Consider the following 23,442-nt stretch of genomic DNA (forward strand, 5'->3'; position numbering starts at 1 on the left):
TCAACTCCCCATTTTTTTCAATAAGTGATAAATCTACTTGTAAATCTTTTAGAGTCTCATTGCATCACCTGCATTGATATTTCAAAGATATTTCTAATGTCAAAAGTTATTTATAAATAATTAAGATAGTGCAGAGAATAGCCTCTAAAGTATAAATAAAGCTGACAGTAACTTGATTAAATTTTTCAGAGATTACCAATCACTTAAGTGTTTGACCTACTGCTATTTCAACCATTTATAGAGTAGGTCTAAACAGGATAAAATCCAAAAATTGTTTTTAATCTAGAAGGGTGACCAGGGGTGGGAGAAGCCCTACGAGGCAGAGTGTGTAAAGAACACTCTACAGCAGTTTTTCAGCCAGCTCAACACTCACTATATTGCATTTGGTTATACTACTGCGCATAAAATGGAGTTTTGTGAACATGCTTGCTGAAGGTATTTTTATGTTAAATTTCTTTTTATAAACTTCTAGGTTGAAATAAACCTAAAACGATATCCAACTCCTTATCCAGAGGATTTAAAGAATATGGTAAAATCTGTTCAAAATCTGGTGGGTAAACCAAGCCATGGAGTGCGTGTTGAAAATTCAAATCCAACTGCTAACACGGAGCAAACTGTGAAAGAAAAATATGAACACAAGTGGCCTGTAGCCCCAAAGGAGATTACAGTGGAGGTATTTCAAGGTTATTGGTAATTGCCAGTGTGGTTTGGATTTTTTGAAATTACTAAATGATATTTTTTTTAACTGAGCAGATCTTCATTAGGGGCATTTTTTCCTAATATATAAATAAATCTGTCTACTCTTTTTAACTCTGAGGGTTGCATTTAATAAATGACACCTTCATGGTCTTAAACCATTAATACAGCTTCGAAAGTTCCAATACACAGAAGGAATAGTTTACTCACCTGGCTAGTCCTGGTCAGTAAGTTAAATCATTTTCACAATATTCCTTTGACTATCCCTAACTTTTATTGTATGAGTCATTAGAAAAGTATAAATGAAGTTGTTTTATTATTCTGCAGATCTTATTAAAACTCTTGATCAGATTTAGGGCCAATTTTTTAAAATATTTTTGTGTTTGGGTTTCGCCCTTTATAGAAAACACTATTATAAGCAGCAAAAAGGGGGCAATAACTTTGAAATTTAGCTTTATGGAATGTAATATGAAGCTTAATTCCAATATTTTAGAATGAATTAAATATTCATCCTTATCAATTTGTGTGGTCTGAAAAGAATTCAACTACATTTATGCCACCTCTGTACTATCTCATCTACTCTTCAACTAATTTTATTATCATCTTTTTATCTTCATTAGAAATATAACTGATATGAGTATATCTAGAAATTCCTATACATGCTGCTTAAATATCTAGGTTGACAAAACTCTTTTACAAATCTGCATTTCAAAGCATCAGTTTGTTGCAGTGATTGAACACCAACTGTACATTTAGCACTGTGCTAAACACTGTGAGAGAAAGAAAAGAAATATAAAATGTATTAATAGTCCCCAAATAATTTAGAGACTAACCAGGTAAATTTAAGACAGATGAAGCAACTAGAAAATATATAAAGTGTGATAACATGATCGGCTTTGTGATGGAGAGTATAGTACTCTAAGAAACTGGAGACACACATGATCATTGCCAGTCACTTTAAAAGTTACATGAAGTGTTAAAGGTTGAATTCCATGTTCAAGATTGGGTGATTCTTTTAAAGTCAAAAACAGAGGAAGGCATTCTAGGCAAAGAGAAAAAAAAAAGCCTAAGCAAAAATAAGCATGGTGTGCACCACTTATTCATTTTCACCACTTCTTTATTTTGCCTGTAAGAGCCATATTAATGTACTTCTTCATTTCTAAAATATTACAGATATTTTATAACAAAGCAACAGACTTTTATATCTAAGTACTGCAATAATATAAAAAGGAGGAAAATTAAGAGCTAGTGTGTACACAAAAGTATACATACACCTTATATTTAGCTCTCCTGTCATCATATAACTGTAAGGTAATGATAATCCATAAGCTGAATAACTACAGCAAAATACATAGATCCTAAAATTGCTTTATACCTGGATGGAAGAAGTGAGGCAAGGAAAAAGTAGCTTTGATCATGAATTTAATGATAAACCTGATAGTAGAGAAAAAATCTTAAAATTGTCCGACAAGGACTTCAAACTTAACAAATCCAAAAAAAAATTTAATCTTTTCACTTCAGACTTACTTCTCCTCTGTATAATTGGCCTTGACCTCAGCTGGTACCGTTATCTACCAGTTCACTCAAGCTAGACAATTGAGAGGTATTTTGATTTCTTTTTCCTTCTTTCTCACTTCTCTATGCCCCTTCCAAACAATCACCAAAGCCTACACATTTTCATGAGTGAGTCTCCTAATACTCCTCAGGTCTTGCTTGAACTCTGTCCTTCATTTCTGTAAAAACTGTCAATTTCTTGGCTTACTTTGTCCCAAGCTTCCTCACTGCCTTGCTTATGATCTTTACAAAACACAAGTCTAATCCTGCCCTCCTTTAAAAACAGTACAGTGACTTGGTATTAGCTATCTGAACTTCCTAATTAGCTATAGTAGACAAGCTAAATCAGGCGGAAGCTCAGCTTTTGGCTTCACACTTATTTCTGGGATTTGCCCCACTCTTAGTTTTCTTATTCTACAAGCCTTTTCCTCTTGAAATTTCACTGATAATATCAACATTTTTCCTGAAATCAAGATTCTAGATCTTTCCTCAATTTTTAGACATCCTAGAATGAGAAGATGTTGCTTTCTGTATCATCCTCCCTTTCCAAATTACTGCACGCAAATTAAGGGGCCATACTCCAGTATTCTTGCTTAGAGAATTCTATAGACAGGGGAGCCTGGTTGGGTTATAGTCCAGACACGACTGAGCAACTAAGCACCCACACCCTCTATCTATTCTACTTTCAGATATAATAAATACAAGTAACCAAGTGTCTAGCTGGTCAGTGTATATTATGCATTTTTATTTTATGTTTTGCCTGTGTATGAAATTTTTGAATCATCATTATTTAGATCATACTGCCAAGAATGTGGAAGAGTACCCTCTTCCACACTACATGATATATTTATCCATGTTGTTAAATATGGAAAACCACAAAAAAAGCAAATAGAGGTAGGCAGAATCAGAAAACAGAAAGAAAAAACAAGGTAAAAACAACAGAGAAAGACGAAGAAGGAAAGATATATCAATATAATCATTGATCACTTTCTATTTGCAACCCTATGCCAATAGCTTTAACGTAAATCTAGACTGAGACTATGGCCAAGAATACCATAAACTGGATGACTTAGAAACAGTTTTTAAGGAGCCAGATTTTATTTATATATAAAAATCAAAGCCTAAGAGACTTAAAATTTCAAAGGCTCAAAAGTGTCAGTGGTTAGTAAACTGTTATAGCCAAGAAATACTTAACAGTTCTATTTATTATTGTTAGGTCTGAACAACTTAGTAAATATTTATGCCCCATTTAGGGGTTGAGAAACAGTACAGAAAACCAACTCAATGGACATGAGTTTGAGCAAACTCTGAGAGACAGTGAAGGACAGGCAAGCCTGGCGTGTTGCAGTCCCTGGGGTCGCAGAGTCAGACATGACTTAGTGACTGAAAAACAACACACATAAACTGAAAGAAAAAATAACAGTTTTATTTCACTCTTAAATAACCAAAACTACTTACTAATGAAATGTGTGCACCTTTTAGACACCACCTACCACCTCAAACCTTGGAATAATATTGGATACCACAATTCTAAATTCTGTTTCACATTGATTTTGGGGTGGCACTTGATTTTTTGATCACAGCAACAAATACCCAATTCACAAAGACTATTAATCAAAGAAGTGTGCAACTGAATTTTGAAATTGAGAGCTACCTAGGGTAGCAGACATAAAGAGAACTATTGTGCATAAATTTATATCACTACTTACTCAGGAGAATAAACAAGCCACTTTTATACCTAGAAAAATGAAAATTTAGTATTTTTGCATTTCTTAATGTTCTCTTGCTACCTGGTTAATTAGGAATAATAAGTTGAATTCAGTTCATTTCAGTTGCTCAGTTATTTCTGACTCTTTCCGACCCCATGGACAGACTTCCTCATCCATCAGCAACTCCCAGAGTTTACTCAAACTCATGTCCATCGAGTCAGTGATACCATCCAGCCATTTCATTCTCTGTCGTCCCCTTCTCCTCCTGCCTTCAATCTTTGCCAGCATCAGGGTCCTTTCCAGTGAGTCAATCTTCACGTCAGGTGGCCAAAGTATTGGAGTTTCAGCTTCAACATCAATCTTTCCAATAAGCCTTCAGGACTGATCTCCTTTAGGATGGACTGGTTGAATCTCCTTGCAGTCCAAGGGACTCTCAAGAGTCTTCTACAACACCACAGTGGAAAAGCATCCGTTCTTTGGTGCTCAGCTTTCTTTATAGTCCAACTCTCACATCCATACATGACTACTGGAAAAACCATACATTTGACTAGACAGACATTTGTCAGCAAAGTAATGTGTCTGCTTTTCAATATGCTGTCTAGGTTGGTCATAGCTTTTCTTCCGAGGAGTAGGCATCTTTTAATTTCATGGCTGCAGTCACCATCTGCAGTGATTTCGGAGCCCAAAAATATAAAATCTCTCACTGTTCCCATTTTTTTTCCTATTTGCCATGAACTGATGGGACTGGATGCCATGATCTTAGTTTTTTTAATGTTAAGTTTTAAGCCAACTTTTTCACTCTACTCTTTCACTTTCATCAAGAGGCTCTTTAGTTCTTCACTTTCTGCCATAAGGGTGGTGTCATCTGCATATCTGAGATTATTGATATTTCTCCCAGCAATCTTGATTCTAGCTTGTGCTTCATCCAACCCAGCATTTCTCATGCTGTACTCTGCATATAAGCTGAATAAGTAGGGTGACAAATATGCAGCCCTGACATACTCCTTTCCCAGTTTGGAGCCAGTCTGTTGTTCCATGTCCAGTTCTAACTGTTGCTTCTTGACCTGCATAGATTTCTCAGAAGGCAGGTCAGGTGGTCTGGTATTCCCACCTCTTCAAGAATTTTCCTCAGTTTGTTGTGATCCACACAGTCAAAGGCTTTGGCATAGTCAATAAAACAGAAGTAGATGTTTTTCTGGAACTCTCTTGCTTTTTGAATGATCCAGTGGATGTTGCCAATTTGATCTCTAGTTGCTCTGCCTTTTCTAAACCCAGCTTGAACATCTGGAAGTTCATGGTTCATTTACTGTTGAATCCTGGCTTGGGGAATTTTGAGCTTTACTTTGCTAGTGTGTGAGATGAATGCAATTGTGTGAACATTCTTTGGCATTGCCTTTCTTTTGGATTGGAATGAAAACTGACCTTTTGGCCACCGCTGAGTTTTCCAAATTTGCTACAGAAGTTTAAAATCCATTGGTTTTTTTAATATGATTATTTGTCATAAAGTTATATTCTTATACCAGTGTTGTTCATTACACTCAGTGAATGAATTTAGAGTGAAGATTTAGCAGGCTAGATTGATCATGAGAAAACCAGAAATCTTAGGAAGAAGGCATGACATAACCAAAGAAACTGAGATGATCACTTGGAAAACAGTAGGCATTGAGAGAGAAATTGGTGGTTAAAATAGGCCCAATTGTGCATTAACTTTGTTAATAATCCAAAAAAAAATCTAGTTTGTCAGTGTATACTTTCCTCTTAGAACTCAGAGTTCACCCCTTAGAACTCTTACATGCTTCTATCTTATATATTATATTACTTATATATTACTTATCATAATTCAATCTTGTTTTATGAGTTATATCTAATTCCGTAACTAGACTGTAAATCCCCACAGGGCATGGGTGACATTTTGTCTTTCTTTGGAAACTCTGCAGTTCTTCGCACAGTGTGAGACATATAAATAGCTTTCAAAAAATGTTTGAGGGATAAATGGACTCATTTAAATTAGTAAAAAAAAAAATTTTAGTGCTTACCTTAGAGATACGTATGATTCACTTGTCCTAGCATGCCACAGTGAACTAGATTCTAGAGTCCTATTATATCTGAGCCAAATAAAGATATTGCCTTCTTGGTTAACCAGTATTTAAATGTTTACTTTCCTTGTCCTGTATTATTATATCTCTCAGGATTCTTTTGTTCATCCAGCTAATGAAATGAGGATTGGGGAACTTCACCCTTCATTAGCTGAGACCCCTCTGTACCCACCCAAACTTGTTCTGCTAGGGAAGGACAAAAAAGGTAACATTGTGAACCTAATGTGGAAAATGTGCCACAATGCATGTGCATGACGAATCACCAGTTGTAAATTATGACACACCATAGTCTATAGAAATATTTTGTAATATGTATTTCTGACATTCACTGGTGTGCTATTTTTCATACTTGCTTTTCTGTTTATACTTGTCAATGTTCATAGCACTATAATTTTTTTCCCTTTACATTTCAGAATCAACTGATGAATCTGAAGTTGACAAAACTCACTGTCTGAATAACAGTGTTTCCTCAGGCACTTACTCAGACTACTCACCTTCCCAGGCTTCCTCAGGATCCTCTAACACCCGGGTTAAAATGGGGTCCTTGCAGACAACAGCTAAAGACGCAGTACATAATTCTTTGTGGGGTAACAGGTGTGTTTAGAATTCCCTCTCTTCTGTCCCCAAATGCTTATTTTCAGCAACTTTTTAAAAAATGGAATCTTCCTAATTTGGGAATTGTGTTCAGCACATGAATGGCATAGAAGACCTAAGGGGCAGGTAAGCAAATGTGGTCCCGCTGGGATTTCCAAGAGCGGATGAATCCATTTTGTGAAGCAAAACCATTGTTTATGGGAGAGATGGTAAGAGATTAGCAGATTGAGAGGATAGAACCAAAAATAATTAATCAAAAGTTGTGTTTGCATCATTACATAATTGTGACACATTTGGGCATTCACCATCCAAAATGGTGTTAAAAACTAGAGTAAAATGCATGGAAAGCACTAAGTGCCGAGTACAAAGTGAACTCAATAAATTTTTCATCAGCCTCTTCATCATCATCATTTTATCACCACATGGGAAAGTTAGAATGTAAGTAAAAGTATTAAATCCTTCCAAAATGCCTTCTATTCTATTTTACTTTCATTTTTACAGATATATTAAGATCAAAAGCCATAGAGGGCAATAAAGTGACTCAGAGAAGTAGCATTTGCCCAGTTCTGATTCCTTTTTTTATAGCTTGTTGCTATATTTCACACTACAAATAGCAAATAAAAATTGTCATATGACATAGATAATCAATGACTTCCATGCAGATTTTACGGATAATATCAATACCATCTGCAATATATTCTTTGGTAATTAATTAATGACTGTTTCTACTCACTGATGCCAATGATAAAAATTTAACTCAGTTTATAAATTTATTATTTGTCATACAAGCTGAGACTGATTTAGGTACTTTTGGAAAATGCCTTCTAATGCACTTTTTTTTTTCAGTTAGTGAAAGCACTTAAAAGGCTATAATAAAAGATATATAATTTGATATTAGTATGCAAATGGTTTAAAATAAACTTAGAAAAATGGGCATCATCTAGAGATACTGTGGTCACTGGAATAAACATACCAATGACCAAAACTCATAATTTAATTTACCTTCTAGAAAAAGATATGTGAATGAATTCACTATACAATGGATTTAATGTCTTCCAATACCTGCCCCTCAAATATATTATTTGAAGACAATTTGAATTTATTTGATATACCAAAAAGTGATAAGAAAGGTACCTTCAACCAATAGTTTGGAAGTGTACTGAATCAGAAATTCCAGAGATGGAGGCCAAGAATCAGGTAGTTCTAATTATCAGACAGGTTTCAGGACCATTACTGAAAATCTCTGTATTTCTTCATTCACTCATTTATTCATTCATTCCTTCATCTGACAAATATGTACTTAGTACCTACTATGTGCCAGGTACTATGTTAGGCACGAAGAGAAAAAAAACCTCTGCCCTCATGAGTTTGCATCCTGCAGAGGACACAAGGCAATGTGCAATAAATGTAATAGGTAAGTAAACTATATGTACTGGAAGGTGGTAACTGAGAAGAAATAAAAGATCAGGGTAAACGGGTGAATTTTTTTGGACATGAAATAAAAATACTATTCTTAATCATAAGTGAAGTGTGGCTGAATGATCAGTTGAACAAAGGATGCTGGTATTCTTGCCTGCTTGTTCTCTTTCTGGCAAAGACCCAGCTCTTCCTCATTTTCATGTTTCTTCTTCCCATTGTGTTCACAGGATTGCACAATCTTTCCCACAGCCTCTTGATGCAAAGCCATTACTCAGCCAGCGGGAGGCTGTCCCCCCAGGGAACCTACCGCAGCGTCCTGACCGGCTGCCAATGAGTGACGCATTCACAGACAACTGGACCGATGGCTCCCATTATGATAACACGGGGTTCGTTGCCGAGGAGACCACAGGCGAGAATGCCAACAATAATCCCCTCCTGAGTTCGAAAGCTAGAAGCACATCTTCTCATGGACGCAGGCCTTTGATTAGGCAGGATAGGATTGTTGGTGTTCCCCTCGAACTTGAGCAGTCTACACACAGACACACACCAGAAACAGAAGTGCCTCCTTCCAATCCTTGGCAGAATTGGACCAGAACCCCTAGTCCTTTTGAAGACAGGACTGCTTTCCCTTCCAAATTAGAGACAACTCCTACCACCAGCCCATTGCCTGAAAGGAAAGAACATATAAAAGAAGCTACTGAAATCCCTAGTCCTTTTTCTCCAGGAGTACCGTGGGAGTATCACGATTCTAATCCCAACAGGAGTCTCAGTAATGTTTTTTCTCAAATCCACTGCCGCCCAGACTCTTCTAAAGGTGTTATTTCGATTAGCAAAAGCACAGAGAGGCTTTCCCCACTAATGAAAGATATCAAGTCCAATAAATTCAAAAAGTCACAGAGTATCGATGAGATTGACATTGGTACATACAAGGTTTATAATATACCATTAGAAAACTACGCTACTGGGAGTGATCACTTGGGAAGTCATGAACGACCTGACAAAATGTTGGGACCAGAGCATGGTATGACCAGTATGTCTCGAAGCCAGTCAGTCCCGATGCTGGATGATGAGATGCTCACCTACGGAAGCAGTAAAGGGCCTCAACAACAGAAAGCGTCCATGACCAAAAAAGTCTATCAGTTTGACCAAAGCTTCAATCCCCAAGGAGCGGTGGAAGTTAAAGCGGAAAAGAGGATACCGCCCCCTTTTCAACACAATTCTGAGTACGTGCAACAACCCGGGAAAAACATCGCCAAGGATTTGGTTAGTCCTCGAGCTTACCGAGGATACCCACCAGTGGAGCAAATGTTTTCATTTTCTCAGCCATCTGTTAATGAAGATGCTGTGGTCAACGCCCAGTTTGCAAGTCAAGGCGCCAGGGCAGGCTTCTTGCGAAGAGCTGACTCCCTGGCGAGCTCTACAGAAATGGCCATGTTTAGAAGGGTCAGTGAACCTCATGAGCTAACTCCGAGTGATAGGTATGGCCGACCTCCGTATAGGGGTGGTCTGGATCGCCAAAGCAGCGTTTCAGTGACTGAGTCCCAGTTCCTGAAAAGGAATGGCAGGTATGAAGATGAACACCCTTCATATCAAGAAGTGAAAGCTCAGGCGGGAAGTTTTCCAGTTAAAAACCTTACCCAAAGGAGGCCATTGTCTGCAAGAAGCTACAGTACAGAGAGTTACGGTGCCTCCCAAACCAGGCCAGTTTCAGCTAGGCCTACTATGGCAGCTCTTTTGGAAAAAATACCATCTGACTATAACTTGGGTAACTATGGTGACAAGCCATCAGATAACAGTGATATAAAGACGAGGCCCACTCCTGGCAAGGGAGAGGAGAGCTGTGGTAAAATGCCTGCAGACTGGAGACAACAGCTGCTTAGACATATAGAAGCTAGAAGGTTAGACAGGGTATGTTTGGCATTTCTCTGTAAGAATATCCCTCCTGCCTTTAGTGTTACTTTATTGGCATTTCTGAGCACATGTAGTGAAGCATGAACTACATGAATGAATAGATGATGAGCATTTTATTTATCTTATATGTGGGGAAATTGATCATAATAGTTTTTCATGGATACTATTTAATGCTCTTCGAGAGTTCATCACTTGTAGGTCAATTATTTATCAAAACTATCCTAAAAGTGGTTAGTGAGAAAGAATTCAACTCTGTTATATGGGATGGTGCTTCAATTGCTTTCTAGCCATGAGGGCAAAATGCCTCTCCTAGGACACGAAACTGTTCTCTAGTGACCTAGAGAAAATTATTTTTATTGAATCTATAAAAAGTGAGTATTCTGCTCCTTTCTGCACAGACTCACATATACTGAAGTCAGACCTAATTTGTTTATAAAATCCGCATATAGTTACTGCTATGGGACTCCTAAAGTTGTTACTTCTAATGAGCAATAATCTTCCCAGCAAGAAACAGAAAAATAAAATAAGCAGAGATTGAATGCCCTCCCACACATTACTTTGTTTAATGAAAGTCCTGCCATTTAGAATGTTGGTTTTCATGTAGAAAGAAATGTTTAAATTCTAATCATACTACAGACAACAAAAATAGATGATGTCTTTATGAAGACTATAAACATACAAATTAGTGTGTGTATATTGCAGCAAAAAAGAGGAAAATAATCCCAATTCAGTTAAAATTGAATCACAATAAATCACAGAATGCATAGTAATTGAAGAGAGTAAAAAAAAATTTCTATAAGGCCTGAATTATATTCTTGTTGCTGTTTATATCTCTCTAAGAGAAATCTGGTATTTCATTTTCTAGAACTATGATCAATTGACCGTCACCACTGAGTGTACTTTGTAGCTTTGGTGTAGAGGGCTCTGTACACTGCATTGACCTTAGAATCTTAAAATTCTAGTTTGTGAAAATAGGGCTTTTTGTTCTGATTTTCTAGGTTTCAATGCTCAGTATAAATTGGGGATCTGGCTAATAATATACCATTAGAATGTTTCACTCAGTAGTTTTAGTTAAAACTATTAAAAGCATAGGTCATTGCATTTATTATATATTTTTTAATGGTGAATTTTATGTTTTCAGGTGTACTCTTTTAAAATAATTATATTGTTTGTAGGTCGTGTCTACATGACAAGAAAAACAATTATTAATAAGAAAAGAGTGAACTAATAAATGTGGGTGTGGGTGTTAGTTTCTCAATGTGGAAACTGGTTCTGCCTTGCAAAATATTTCATCAGAATGTCTGTTTCAAATAGATGTGCTCAGTCCCTTTGAAGGGAGCCTCATCAAAGCCTCATGACTGGGTGTCAGTGGGAGACGCCTGGTCGGTTGTCACCATGCCTTACTTCAAGTTTTACCCTCCATGTAGACAGATAACTTGGAGGGCGAAAATATTTGGGGACAAATAAAACAGTACAGTTTGGGAACTCTGGCCTTGTGTAGACACGACCATACATAACAGGGTAAGATGAACTAGCCGAGAAAGGTTATCAGAAGCTTTTTGGAGCATGTATACAATGACTAGTAAATTGAGGCAACAAAGGAGTGAATGGAAACAGATAATGAAAAAAAAAAAGACAAAATTTTAAGCATTTGGTACTATCATTTATTTACTAGTTTCCCAGATAAATGTTTCATTTCCCTTGATCAGAGCTGCTGTAAAGTAGGCATCTTCCCTAGTTGGAGCAGGAATTTGGAGGGAGGAAAATAGGACTGAAGAAAGGGGATTTAGATCAGCAGAATTCTAGAGACCCTGCCCATCCCAGATGCAGATAACTAAAACTAAATTTGTATGTATTTTCCCTTGTTGTGACAATGCCTCCCTTTTTAATTAGTCTTCACATATCCCCTGTCTGTTTATAATTTCCTCAGTTTGTCTTTCATTTTTCAGAGCAATTTCAATGTATGTTCAATAGCTTCTCATTTAATTCAAAGAAAGTAAATTACCTTAGAATACTGCTTCAATCCATCAAATCCTGAAAGCTCTTACTCCTTTCTCTGAGTAACTTCTTCCCTCTCTCAATCAAGTTGCTGAGTTATTCAGGTTGTATCTTACTTAAAACTTACATACAACATAAATTCAGAGTACTGGAGCACAGACTTATTATGTAAAAATAGTTCTGTATTGTGGTATTTAACATTTTGCCCAAAGTCAGAGTGCACCAGGCACAGCTTGCTTCCTTCCCAGTAAAATTTAGTTGCGTGATTTGAACTCTGGGAATCAAACAGTTACACTGGAAACTACAAGATCTTTGTCCATTCCTTATAAAAGAGAACTGCCTAGAATCTTGGACATTGGATAAGCTTAACAGCTCTACATAATGTTGGTTAAAGACCTTGCTTGGTGTTGACCTTGGAGAGTACTGCCATAGATTAAAGGTGCTTGTTTTCTCCTTTGGTTTGATCTCAAGGCTCATCCTTCCACTACAGAACCCCACTTGACTGAGAGATAGTAAAACATGAACCCATATGTCTAAGACTGCTACTCTGCCATAGCTGCTGAGAAATCACTAGACTGAAGTCATTTTAAACCTTAAGGGATCCTTCAAGTGCTAGCTTGAAATGTTCAATGTCCTTCTCAACTTTGGCATGGTGACAATGAAAAAAATTCTCTGAATGAAATAATCAGGTATCCATAACAAATATGAATGGTTGACAGCACACCATCAGGAGTGTAATCGTCTTTCAGTTGACAAAATTCTGATCATAAAAATCATTACTTTGCAAATAATACAATAATAACTGTCAGAATAATAACTGTCTCCTGCTAATGTTCAATAATATTCGGTTTTAAAAAGTGTACTAACTTCAATAGATTTTTTAAAATTAATTAAAAGGGCCAAATGCTGTCAGTTATTGTATTTTCACAATAGGTGGAAAGTAGAGATCATACTGATGAAAACCATCTGATGACAAGATATGCAAAATGACTTAATTTTAAAATGAAGTTCTGTAGAAAAAAACTGAACCACTTGGAATAACTTCAGATGCACTTACTGAAGGGTAGCCGCAGTGCAGATATCACTAGAATATTCTATAAATGTTTAGGTATATCAGATAAATAGCATTAATAATTCAAAGCATAGTTCCTTTAGTTTCATTATGAAATTTCATCAGTTTAAAATGTAATTTTTAAGAAACAACAAAAGAGAATATTTGGATTCACATACAAAATGAGTAGTTTAACTAAATTAATAAATTCAATCATCCACTGGTCAGATTGAATGACTTTTTGACCAGCTCTTTTCCTGAGTTGCCATAAGTATGCCTATCAGACAGAAAAAAAAAAAAAACTGACTGATTTTCACTTTAACTTTGCAGGGCATTAGTTTTAAGGCAGAATTAGAAGCTAGTATTTGTCTTTTGTGTATGCTAATCTCACAATATGAAAGAGACCATGAGATCTGCAGCTGACAAAACTTAAGACCTCACTGTTTGAAATTTTTGAATTAATAGATCACTACTGATAAACATTTGTCCAGAATCACTACAATCATGATATATAAAAGATAGGTTCTATGCCTATGAGATAGCAACAAATGTAAAACAGAATGTTATCTTTGCTTTTTGTCTTTTCTGTAGTTTTGGATGGTACTCATTATGTTCATAACTAACACTGTTTACTGTATGCTTCTGTCTGATCAAGTGCATGTTTAAAAAAGAAAGTTACCGTTTGCCTGCATAAAGTTAAATGTTATAAATTTAAACATGTTCATGTAATAATCAGTTTGTTGAGCATGTGTTCACATCCTGTCACATGATTATTTCCTCTACTCAGAATGCTGCTTACAAACACAACACAGTTAACCTTGGCATGCTGCCCTATGGAGGTATTTCAGCAATGCATGCAGGCAGAAGCATGACTTTAAACTTGCAGACTAAGTCTAAATTTGATCTACAAGAACTACCTCTTCAGAAAGTAAGTATGGACTGCCCTACATGTGTCAGCATACCAAAGCCAATTAATGTTGTTTGTTCACGTAATGTGTTTAGGCTGTACGTACAATCCTGCTTACAGACTCTCAGGAGTCCAAAAAGCATAAGGGCAAATAATATAGAGCCCCTACTCTTAGCTGCTCAATGAATATTGATAGCTAGACTGATTATTAGGTTCCTACTTTACAGCTTTGCTTTCTGGATTGAGCAGGTACATGGCTTCTTGTGTTGCTTAAAGACTCATTTTTCTTATTAGTCATTTTCTTTTTTTTTATTCTTTGCTTTTCTTTCTTTCGTGTGTGTGTATATGTATATATACACATGTTGACTTTTTTTTAAACTTTTTGGAGATAGTCCTATACTCCCTTACTGATGCATTCTGAGAACAGAAAAAGAAATTATGATTGGATTTTAGTTAGAAAAGTCCTAGAGCCCTGGGTTAGAATGACAATTAAGTCATTAGCACTTCTAAAAGCTTCATTAGTCCATTTTTTGTGTGGGAAATATTACACAGAAGTAAAACATGGGAAACGAATTTGTGGCTTAACTAGCAAATTTTTACTCATCCTAGGTTAAGGGGAAAGTAGCAAGTTGACATGGTTTAAAATGAAAATGTAGACTTATTTGAAAGGGCATATACGATAAGAGAAAATATTTCCATTGTCCGAGGACCATTTCTGCTTGTTTTATTCAGGCAAAACAGAAAATGTCCATTATACCTGTTTAAATTGACTAATGCAATCTGTCTTAATTGCATTTCAATGGAAACTAATGAGTCATTTTCACACAATATGCCATTATGACTATATTGTTAATGTAGTCATTAACCTGGTAAGTTTTTATTAAAAAAGAAAAAGCAATGTCAAAGTAAGGATAATAAAATGATGGTAGCCTCCAAACTCTCTTCTCTTAATCAATTAATGAACAGATGAAACAAACTACCCTCCCAGCAAAATGAATGTCATAAGACCTCAAACTCATATTTTATTGTCAAATTAGTCTTAATAACAGTCCCTAACTCTGGATACTTTGCTTCCTACTCTGAGGAGAGTCATAAAATCAGCAAAACATTTCTGTTCATAGCTTTTTTTCTTTAATCACCCATGATCACTTTAAAAAAAACCGACTTAATTGAGAATTTCTGTAAGTTATTTTCTCTGTCCTCAGTCTCCTGTTGCAGAGCCAGTATTGTATACAAAAGTCTCTCCAGGAAGAAAAATGCCTGATCTGTGGCCTGTGCCTATGTCAGTGACAGAACCCTCGCTCTCCGAGAAATTTCAAAGTGGTAACTTGATGTCACTGAGCTCAGAATTGAGACTGAGTGTTGTTGGCTCCAACACACTACTATCAGTAAGACCCTTTTCACTGGAGCCTCTCCTTTAATGGAGCCTGTTCTTAATGTCTTCTTAAATGCTCAGGGCTCATCCTCTGCCCTAAAAATTAAAAACCAATGTTCATAAGGGCCTTGAAACTCATTTGCACTAAGGAACAGATGAGCTATCACCAACTTAAACAGACAGCTTTCCTGGAGGGCTTGTCAATTAAATAGAAATCAAACCCTTAAGTTACAATGATAGAATTTCAGAATACAAAGAGCAGATTAGAGAGGTCTTGGTATGAAAGAAGCTATTGCTTGAACTCCTTGAAATTATTGTATGGACAGCCCCTTATTTTACTTAGTTTTTTTGCCCTGTTTTCTTGTCAGTCTATAGAATAATATGCACATATTCAGTGCCTGAAAGGGCTTCTCTTGTGGCTCAGCTGGCAAAGAATCCGCCAGCAATGCAGGAGACGAGTTTGATCCCTGGATTGGGAAGATCCCCTGGAAAAGAGCAAGTCTACCCACTCCGGTATTCTGGCCTGGAGAATTCCAGACTGTATAGTCCATAGGGTCACAAAGAGTTGGACGTGACTGAGCGACTTTCATTTCAGTGCCTGAAAAATGGTAATACACTTGAAACACTGTTTCTCATTGTGTACATTATTCTCCAGATATAAATTAAGTACCTCTTTGCTGCTGTATTAATTTTATGATGTTGTTTGGAGTACTCTATTGAATGGATTCATTAACTATTCTTGTTGTTCAGTTGCTCAGTCGTGTCTGACTCTGCAAACCCATGGGCTGCAGCACACCAGGCTTCCCTGTCCATCACCAACTCCCAGAGTTTGTTCAAACTCATGTCCATAGAATCAGTGATGCCATCCAACCATCTCATCCTCTGTCATCCCCTTCTCCTCCTGCCTTCAATCTTTCCCAGCATCAGGTTCTTTTCAAATGAATTGGCTCTTCGTATCAGATGGCTGAGGTATTGGAGCTTCAATTTCAGCATCAGTCCCTCCAACCAATATTCAGGGTTGATTTCCTTTAGGATAGAGTGGTTTGATCTCCTTGCAGTTCAAGTGGCTATCAAGAGTCTTCTCCAACACCACCGTTCAAAAGCATCAATTCTTCAGCACTCAGCATTCTTTATGGTCCAACTCTCACATTCATATATGACTACTGGAAAAACAATGGCTTTGATTATATGGACTTTTGTCAGCAACACGATGTCTCTTTAATATACTGTCTAGGTTCATCATAGCTTTTCCTCCAAGGGAAAAAACATCTTTTACTTTCATGACTGAAGTCACTGTCCTCAGTGATTTTCGAGCCCAAGAAAATAAAGTCTGTCACTGTTTCCATTGTTTCCCCATCTATTAGCCATGAAGTGATGGGACTAGATACCATGATCTTAGATTTTAGAATGTTGAGTTTTAAGCCAGCTTTTCACTATCCTCTTTCACTTTCATCAAGAGACTCTTTAGTTCCTCTTTGCTTTCTGCCATTATAGTGGTGTCATCTGCATGTTTGAGATTATTGATATTTCTTGCACCAGTCTTGATTCCAGCTTGTGCTTCATCCAGCCCAGCATTTCACATGATGTACTCTGCATATAAGTTGAATAAACCAGGTGACAATATACAGCCTTAATGTACTCTTTCCCAATTTGGCACCAGTCCATTGTTCCTGTCCAGTCTAACTATTGCTTCTTGACCCGCATACAGATTTCTCAGAAGTCAGGTAAGGTGGTCTGGTATTCCCAACTCTTTAAGAATTTCCCACAGTTTGTTGTAATCCACACAGTCAAAGGCTTTAGTGTAGTCAATGAAGCAGATGTTTTTCTGGAATTCCCTTGCTTTTTCTGTGTTCCAATGGATGTTGGCAATATGATCTCTGGTTTCTCTGCCTTTTCTAAATCCAACTGGAACATCTAGAAGTTCTCAGTTCATGTACTGTTGAAGCCTAGCTTGAAGGATTTTGAGCATTACTTAGCTGGCATGTGGAATGAGTGCAATTGTACAATTGAACATTCCTTGGTATTACCCTTCTTTGACCTTTTCCAGGCCTGTGGCCACTGCTCAATTTTCCAAATTTACTAGCATATTGAGTGCAGCACTTTTACATCATCTTTTAGGATTTGAAATAGCTCAGCTGGAATTCTATCACCTCCACTAGCTTTGTTTGTAATAATGCTTTCTAAGGCCCACTTGACTTCACACTCCAGGATGTCTGGCTTTAGGTGAGTAATCACACCATCATGGTTATCCAGGTCATAAAGACCTTTTTTGTTCAGTTCTTCTGTGTATTTTTGCCACCTCTTCTTAATATCTCCTGCTTCTGTTAGGTCCATACCACTTCTGTCCTTTATTGTGCCCATCTTTGCGTAAAATATTCCCTTGCTATCTCTAATTTTCTTGACGAGATCTCTAGTCTTTCCCATTCTACTGTAGCTCTAAGATGATCTATGGATGGCACAGATCTTCCCTGGTGGCACAGTGATAAAGAATCCACCTGCCAATGCAAGAGATGCTGGTTTGATCTGTGGGTCCGGAAGATCCTGTGGAGAAGCAAATGGCAACCCACTCCAGTATTCCTGTCTGGGAAATTCCATGGACAGAGGAGCCTGGAGGGCTACAATCCATGGAGTCACAAAAGTAGACACTACTTAAAAACTAAACAGCAACAAGATGATCTGTAACAGAAATGTTGCAGAATTATAATACTTGGAGATATTGCAAACTTCCCAATTGGGCAAAGAGATGATGTAAAGAAATTCTGTTTGGAAACTCTATTAAATTGCAAACCAAGAATAAAGAAGTATGGAAAAGAAACTGAAATATATATGTATGTAGACACACACACATATGTAGAACTGAATCACTTTGCATACAGCTGAAACTAATGTAATATTGTAAATCAACTATGGCGCCTGTGTTCTAAGTCACTTTAGTCATGTCCAACCCAGGACCCTGTGGATTATAGCCTGCCAGGCTTCTGTCCATGAGATTCTCCAGGCAAGAATACTAGAGTGGGTTACCATGCCCTTGTCCAGAGGATCTTCCCAACCCAGGGATCGAACCCACATCTCTCATGTCTTCTGCATTGTCAGGCAGGCTGTTTACCACCTGGGAAGCCCCAAATCAACTATACTTCAATATAAATAAATTACTGTGCTACCATCCAGCTTCGCATCAAAAAAGAATATCAAGTATTGAAATAGCCTATCTCAAAATGAATTATCACTAATACTTTATTATTTGGTGATTCAGTTGGTAAAGAACCACTTGCAATGAGGGAGACCCAGGTTCGATCCCTGGGTTGGAAAGACTCCCTGGAGAAGGAAATGGCTACCCGTTCCAGTATTCTTACCTGGGAAATCCCACGGACAGAGTAGCTGGTGGGCTACAGTCCATGGGGTCACAAAGAGTCAGTCACGACGGAGCAACTGACACTTTTCATTCATACCAAAAACAACAACAACAACAGAAGAGAGAGGGCAAGGATGGAAAAGAAACAGGGTTACTACTTTGTTGCCCCCAAACTATTATATGATCCAAAGGATCGCTTTAAGGCCTATAAAATGTAGGTATTTAGGCATCTGGACAACTTTCCTCCCCTGCTACTATCGCAAAACATTATCAGGTGTATGTACCGGATGCTTAATCAGTTTCAAAATTACTCCAGGAACTCCTTTCTTTCCAACCTTGGTCTCTGCCCTTTTGCCTTTGTGCTCAGATACATCTATCCCACAGAGCTTATTAATTATAAAATTTGTTTGGTTTTCCTGGGAAACTTTAGGGTTAACCTTTCTTAAGGTACAATCTCTCAGAGTCTCCCTTCTGGCTCCACTGACCCATTGATAATCAGTCCTATGACTGAAGCTCAATTTCCTGGAACTCTTCTCACCAGGAAAGGAGATAGGCAAAAATTATTTTCCTTCGATTTACAAATATATAAAAATCTATTACGACACTCTCACCTTACCACTTAAGATAATAATATTAGCATCAGCTATTTAAATATCAGACGACACTCTCACCTTACCACTTAAGATAATAAATATTAGCATCAGCTATTTAAATATCATGAGGGCCTCTAAATGATTGTTAGCCATGAGAACTGCACTAAAATATAGAGTAAGATCAAAATATAAACACTTTCAATAGGTAAAATTAACAAAACTGTTTATTTTCCCTTGAAAATACTGGAGCTGTCTTTTTATTCATAAAATCCCTGAATGATAATAGTGCCTCTCTATTTATGTGCTATGGTAAATGACACTGAGTTGTCCTAGAAAGAATGAATGAAGTGTCCTAAGAAACTGAAATGAATGCTTTCAGGTATTGTCAATTAAGCACTGGATAGGGAATTGCAGCATCCATTTTTCATAGATGGTGCCTTTGCCAGGGAATATTTGGAAGCTGAGATCCAGGCCCTTTCCCCACACTCTCTGCTGGCAAGACTTAACTTCTTGTAATTAGGAGAAAGGAGAATCCTTTTGTATTTTTTCTGTTACACTGAAATTGTCTTTTTGCAAGTTATATACCCAGAGAGAGCACCTTTGTGTGATTGCTACCTCTCTACTCCCTCATGGTAATTGACAAAAAGACACTATTTGTATTAATACTACCTGAAGTCCTGATCCAGCAATTTATTTGGGTTTTTTTCGGTTTGCTGATTTTTTTTTTAAGGCTACCAAAATGTGTCTAATTCTTTTTTTTCCAAATTTTCTTTTAAACTAACTTGTAATAAACTAGTTAGAGGATATAACTGTTGATGAAGATTAAAGAACTCTGCACTTAATAAAGCATTTAAACAATGAATATTTCAGTGGATAAAAAGAAAAGGCACTCCCAGATTTTGATACATGTTTTGAATATTTCTATTTTTTTATATTTCTTATATTCCAAGTCTAGTATTATACACTTTGCATGGATTACAAACTAAATATAGGCTTTCTGTACTATAAAGAGTAAATTACAGTTTCTATGGTAACTATAGAATTTCTTGATATTAACAGAATGCAAACAAAAATCATAAAAATTAGTTTGATAAATTTAATTTCTTTTTTAATATTTTCATTTTTTTGAAGCTTATTCTAATTTCCTAAAAGATTTCATAGTACTTATTACCAGAACATGTAAGACTTACACATGTGCTATTGAATTATAAATTATTAGTATTCTGTCTTTATTTATGTATTCATTTATTCATTCATTTATTCATTTCTCATTTATAACTGCCTCTCCAAAAAGCATTTAAGGTAGCTTTCTATGACTTTATTGATGGTTCAGTATGCTTCTTTGGATGTGCTCTGTTGTAAATGAGCTTAGCTAATGTCTTGAAGTTTTATGTTATCAAAAGAAATATAATATTGCAAAATGTCAGTTCAAACTGTCATTTTTATTATCCACATTAATGGCGGGAAAAAATAGATATCTTGACAGGAGAAGAATAAAGACTAGGATTTATTGAAAATATGTACCTAGTACCATGAGATACTTTAAATGCATTTTTTCACACAACCCTCACCAAAAACCCTAAATGGAAGTATTATCACCATTGTATAGAATAGGAAACACAAAAGAATACGCAAATAGAATGTATTAACTAATCCAAAATATATCACAGCCCAAATCATCCCCTATGGGCTATAGAAACAGTACTTTCTTATTTAGCTGAGTTTAATAAATGCTAGTAGTTACCTTCCACTCTTCAACATATGCTTGCATTTCCTGAGCACTCAGTATCACCAAGAAATATGTTTTGTAGCAATAAATGGTTATGAACCTAAGAAAATTGCAAGTTATTCATCCATGCTACTGCTGCTCCAGAGATATGCAAGCCTAGGAAAGAAATCACTTGCCTTTTCCAACACCCTATCTGCAGGTGTCCGGCTGCCAATATACATAGTGTGGTCTCTTCTGCACTGGAGAAATAGATAATTTTTTTCTTGTTCTTTTTTTTAACTTCTACCACCATAATATTATTCCATAGCTCCTACTACTTATTGGCTATTGAAGCAGACACTAATATAAATTATAATTTCAGGGGAAGAGAAGTTGAAATTATGGAAACATGTATTAAATAATATTTTAATATAATTTTGCCTGGAAGATAATGACCTCACTGTCTTATTAGTTGATACTCATTTTACTATCATTGAATTAGGGAACATTTGCACGTAAACTCTTTAAATTTCTAATGTCCTTTCCTATAGATATATGTGCATTACTCAGGATCAGATAGTTCCGGTATTAACATGTATTCATTCACCTGAGTTCCAAGGGTTATTTATTTAATTCCAGTTCTGTTTTGTTTGCTGAAAGCACAGCAAGATTTATGTAGAACCTTGGGTTAATTTATGCCTATAGTTTCTCTTGATTTTGCTGCATCTATTATTGGCTACCTATCACTCAGGAAGGATTCACTTATCTTTATAACTACGAAAAAAATCCTTCAGTCTGTAAATCCACATAATTCCTCATAGACAGTGACTAAAACTACCAAAATAATCTTGTACTCATACAGATGCTTCCTCACCTTTATAATGAAACAATAGCTTAAAGATCATCTGGATATTCCATTACCATCTTCAGACTGAGATCTGTGAAATCATAATGATGTAGATTCAAGCTTGGTGTATATTTGTCTTTATGACCTACTTTTTTCAGGAAAAGAATAATATAACAATAATTTCACTGAAAATACTTTGGACAAAGTTGTTTTCAACACGTTTTTTAACTGTGTGCCTTTGTGAACTATGTGCCAATTACTAAGCGAAATAATCCTTGAGTTCTTAAGTAATATATCCCAAGACCTTTGCAAAGTGCCAAATTATAATACTACTCTGATATAATTCTTCCAGCTAATTGCCGTAAGTTAATTTCCCAAGCTTGCAATGCCCTTAACACTAATGCAATTAACAGTCAAGAGCAAACCTTCAGGAACAGCTAAGCCCATTTACTCATATATGCGAATCCTGTACATACACATATACTCACATAGAGGCATGCATACACACACATGCATACATACACTCATATACATGCTTGTACATACACAGATATATAGACACACAAAGACACATATATTCATACACATTGTGTCTCAGGAAAATCAGAAATTACTTCTTCCAGTGGAGGCTTGTGATCATTCGCAGCAGTCAAAATCACAAATGTTAAATCTGCAAATGTTTGCAGTCATTTTTTGGACTAGTCATTTTTTCTAACACTACTGAATTTCTTAAGTTTAATTTCTGACTTTTAAGTAAATCACACTGACCATTTTCTCTTTTATTTTGAAATATTAAGGATCTGCAGAATTTAGAAGCTGAAGAAATGCTATATTGTGATGATTCTCCACATATTTTATGTTTAATTGGTTATATGTGGTGAGGAAAAGACTAATTCTTAATCTTTTAAAGTATCTAAAGAAAATAACTCAAATGTGATACTAAAAATAATTGAATGAAAACTGAACTCAATTGATTATGTTCTTTGAAATAATAAATTATAGCCTCATTATTCTTTTTACACTTTTTGGTTGCTCCTTTTAACATTTCATAAAATTTTAACAACTGCATTTTTGAACAGTTCAGGAGCACTTTATTGAAAGTATTTTTTTTGGTAAATAGATATAATCATTCCTTTTGAGAAAAATGTGAACCCACTACATAATTCTCTTTTGGGTTCCTCCCTCCCAAACATAAATAAATGTTTTCACAGTATTTCCATGTATGAAAACTGAAGTCACTCCTCGAGTGTCTCACTTAAGAGAAACAAAGAAGCCAGAGCATTCTGGAAATGAATAAAGGAAATTGCTTTCAGGAAATTCCTTTACTCTTGTTGTCTATTCAGAGTATTTTCTTTTTCGTGTGTCTGTGTATGTTCTCTTTGGCCGCTGTAACATATTGAAATTGGTGGAGTTGTTAGTTCTAATTTTAAAAAGAGAAAGATTAATTGGTAAATGAATGAAGAATCTATGTCATCATGATCTTAGGATTTTTAATAAGGGTTTTAGTCTTTTTTAACATTAAAAAGAATCATGCAATTTCAGTTGTTCTCTGTGACTAAGAGTCATGTTGGGGCAGCTGACGGAAGTTTAGTGGAGGAAATAGTGATAAAGATGGGGATGAAATGGAGAAAA

The 23,442-nt window shown here is 36.2% G+C and overlaps 1 protein-coding gene across 1 annotated transcript in view; it reads left to right on the forward strand.

Annotated features, from left to right (window-relative positions):
- The window catches only part of LRRC7 (leucine rich repeat containing 7), a 390,782-nt gene that overhangs the window by 280,563 nt on the left and 86,777 nt on the right, over positions 1 to 23,442 (forward strand). The window contains exons 16-20 of the mRNA XM_018045424.1: positions 473 to 673; positions 6,149 to 6,260; positions 6,469 to 6,649; positions 8,296 to 9,976; positions 13,816 to 13,956. Coding sequence (XP_017900913.1) covers positions 473 to 673; positions 6,149 to 6,260; positions 6,469 to 6,649; positions 8,296 to 9,976; positions 13,816 to 13,956 — 2,316 coding nt within the window. The remainder of the gene's footprint in view (positions 1 to 472; positions 674 to 6,148; positions 6,261 to 6,468; positions 6,650 to 8,295; positions 9,977 to 13,815; positions 13,957 to 23,442) is intronic.

The sequence above is a fragment of the Capra hircus genome, chromosome 3 (assembly GCF_001704415.2).
Source record: "Capra hircus breed San Clemente chromosome 3, ASM170441v1, whole genome shotgun sequence".
NCBI lineage: Eukaryota > Metazoa > Chordata > Mammalia > Artiodactyla > Bovidae > Capra > Capra hircus.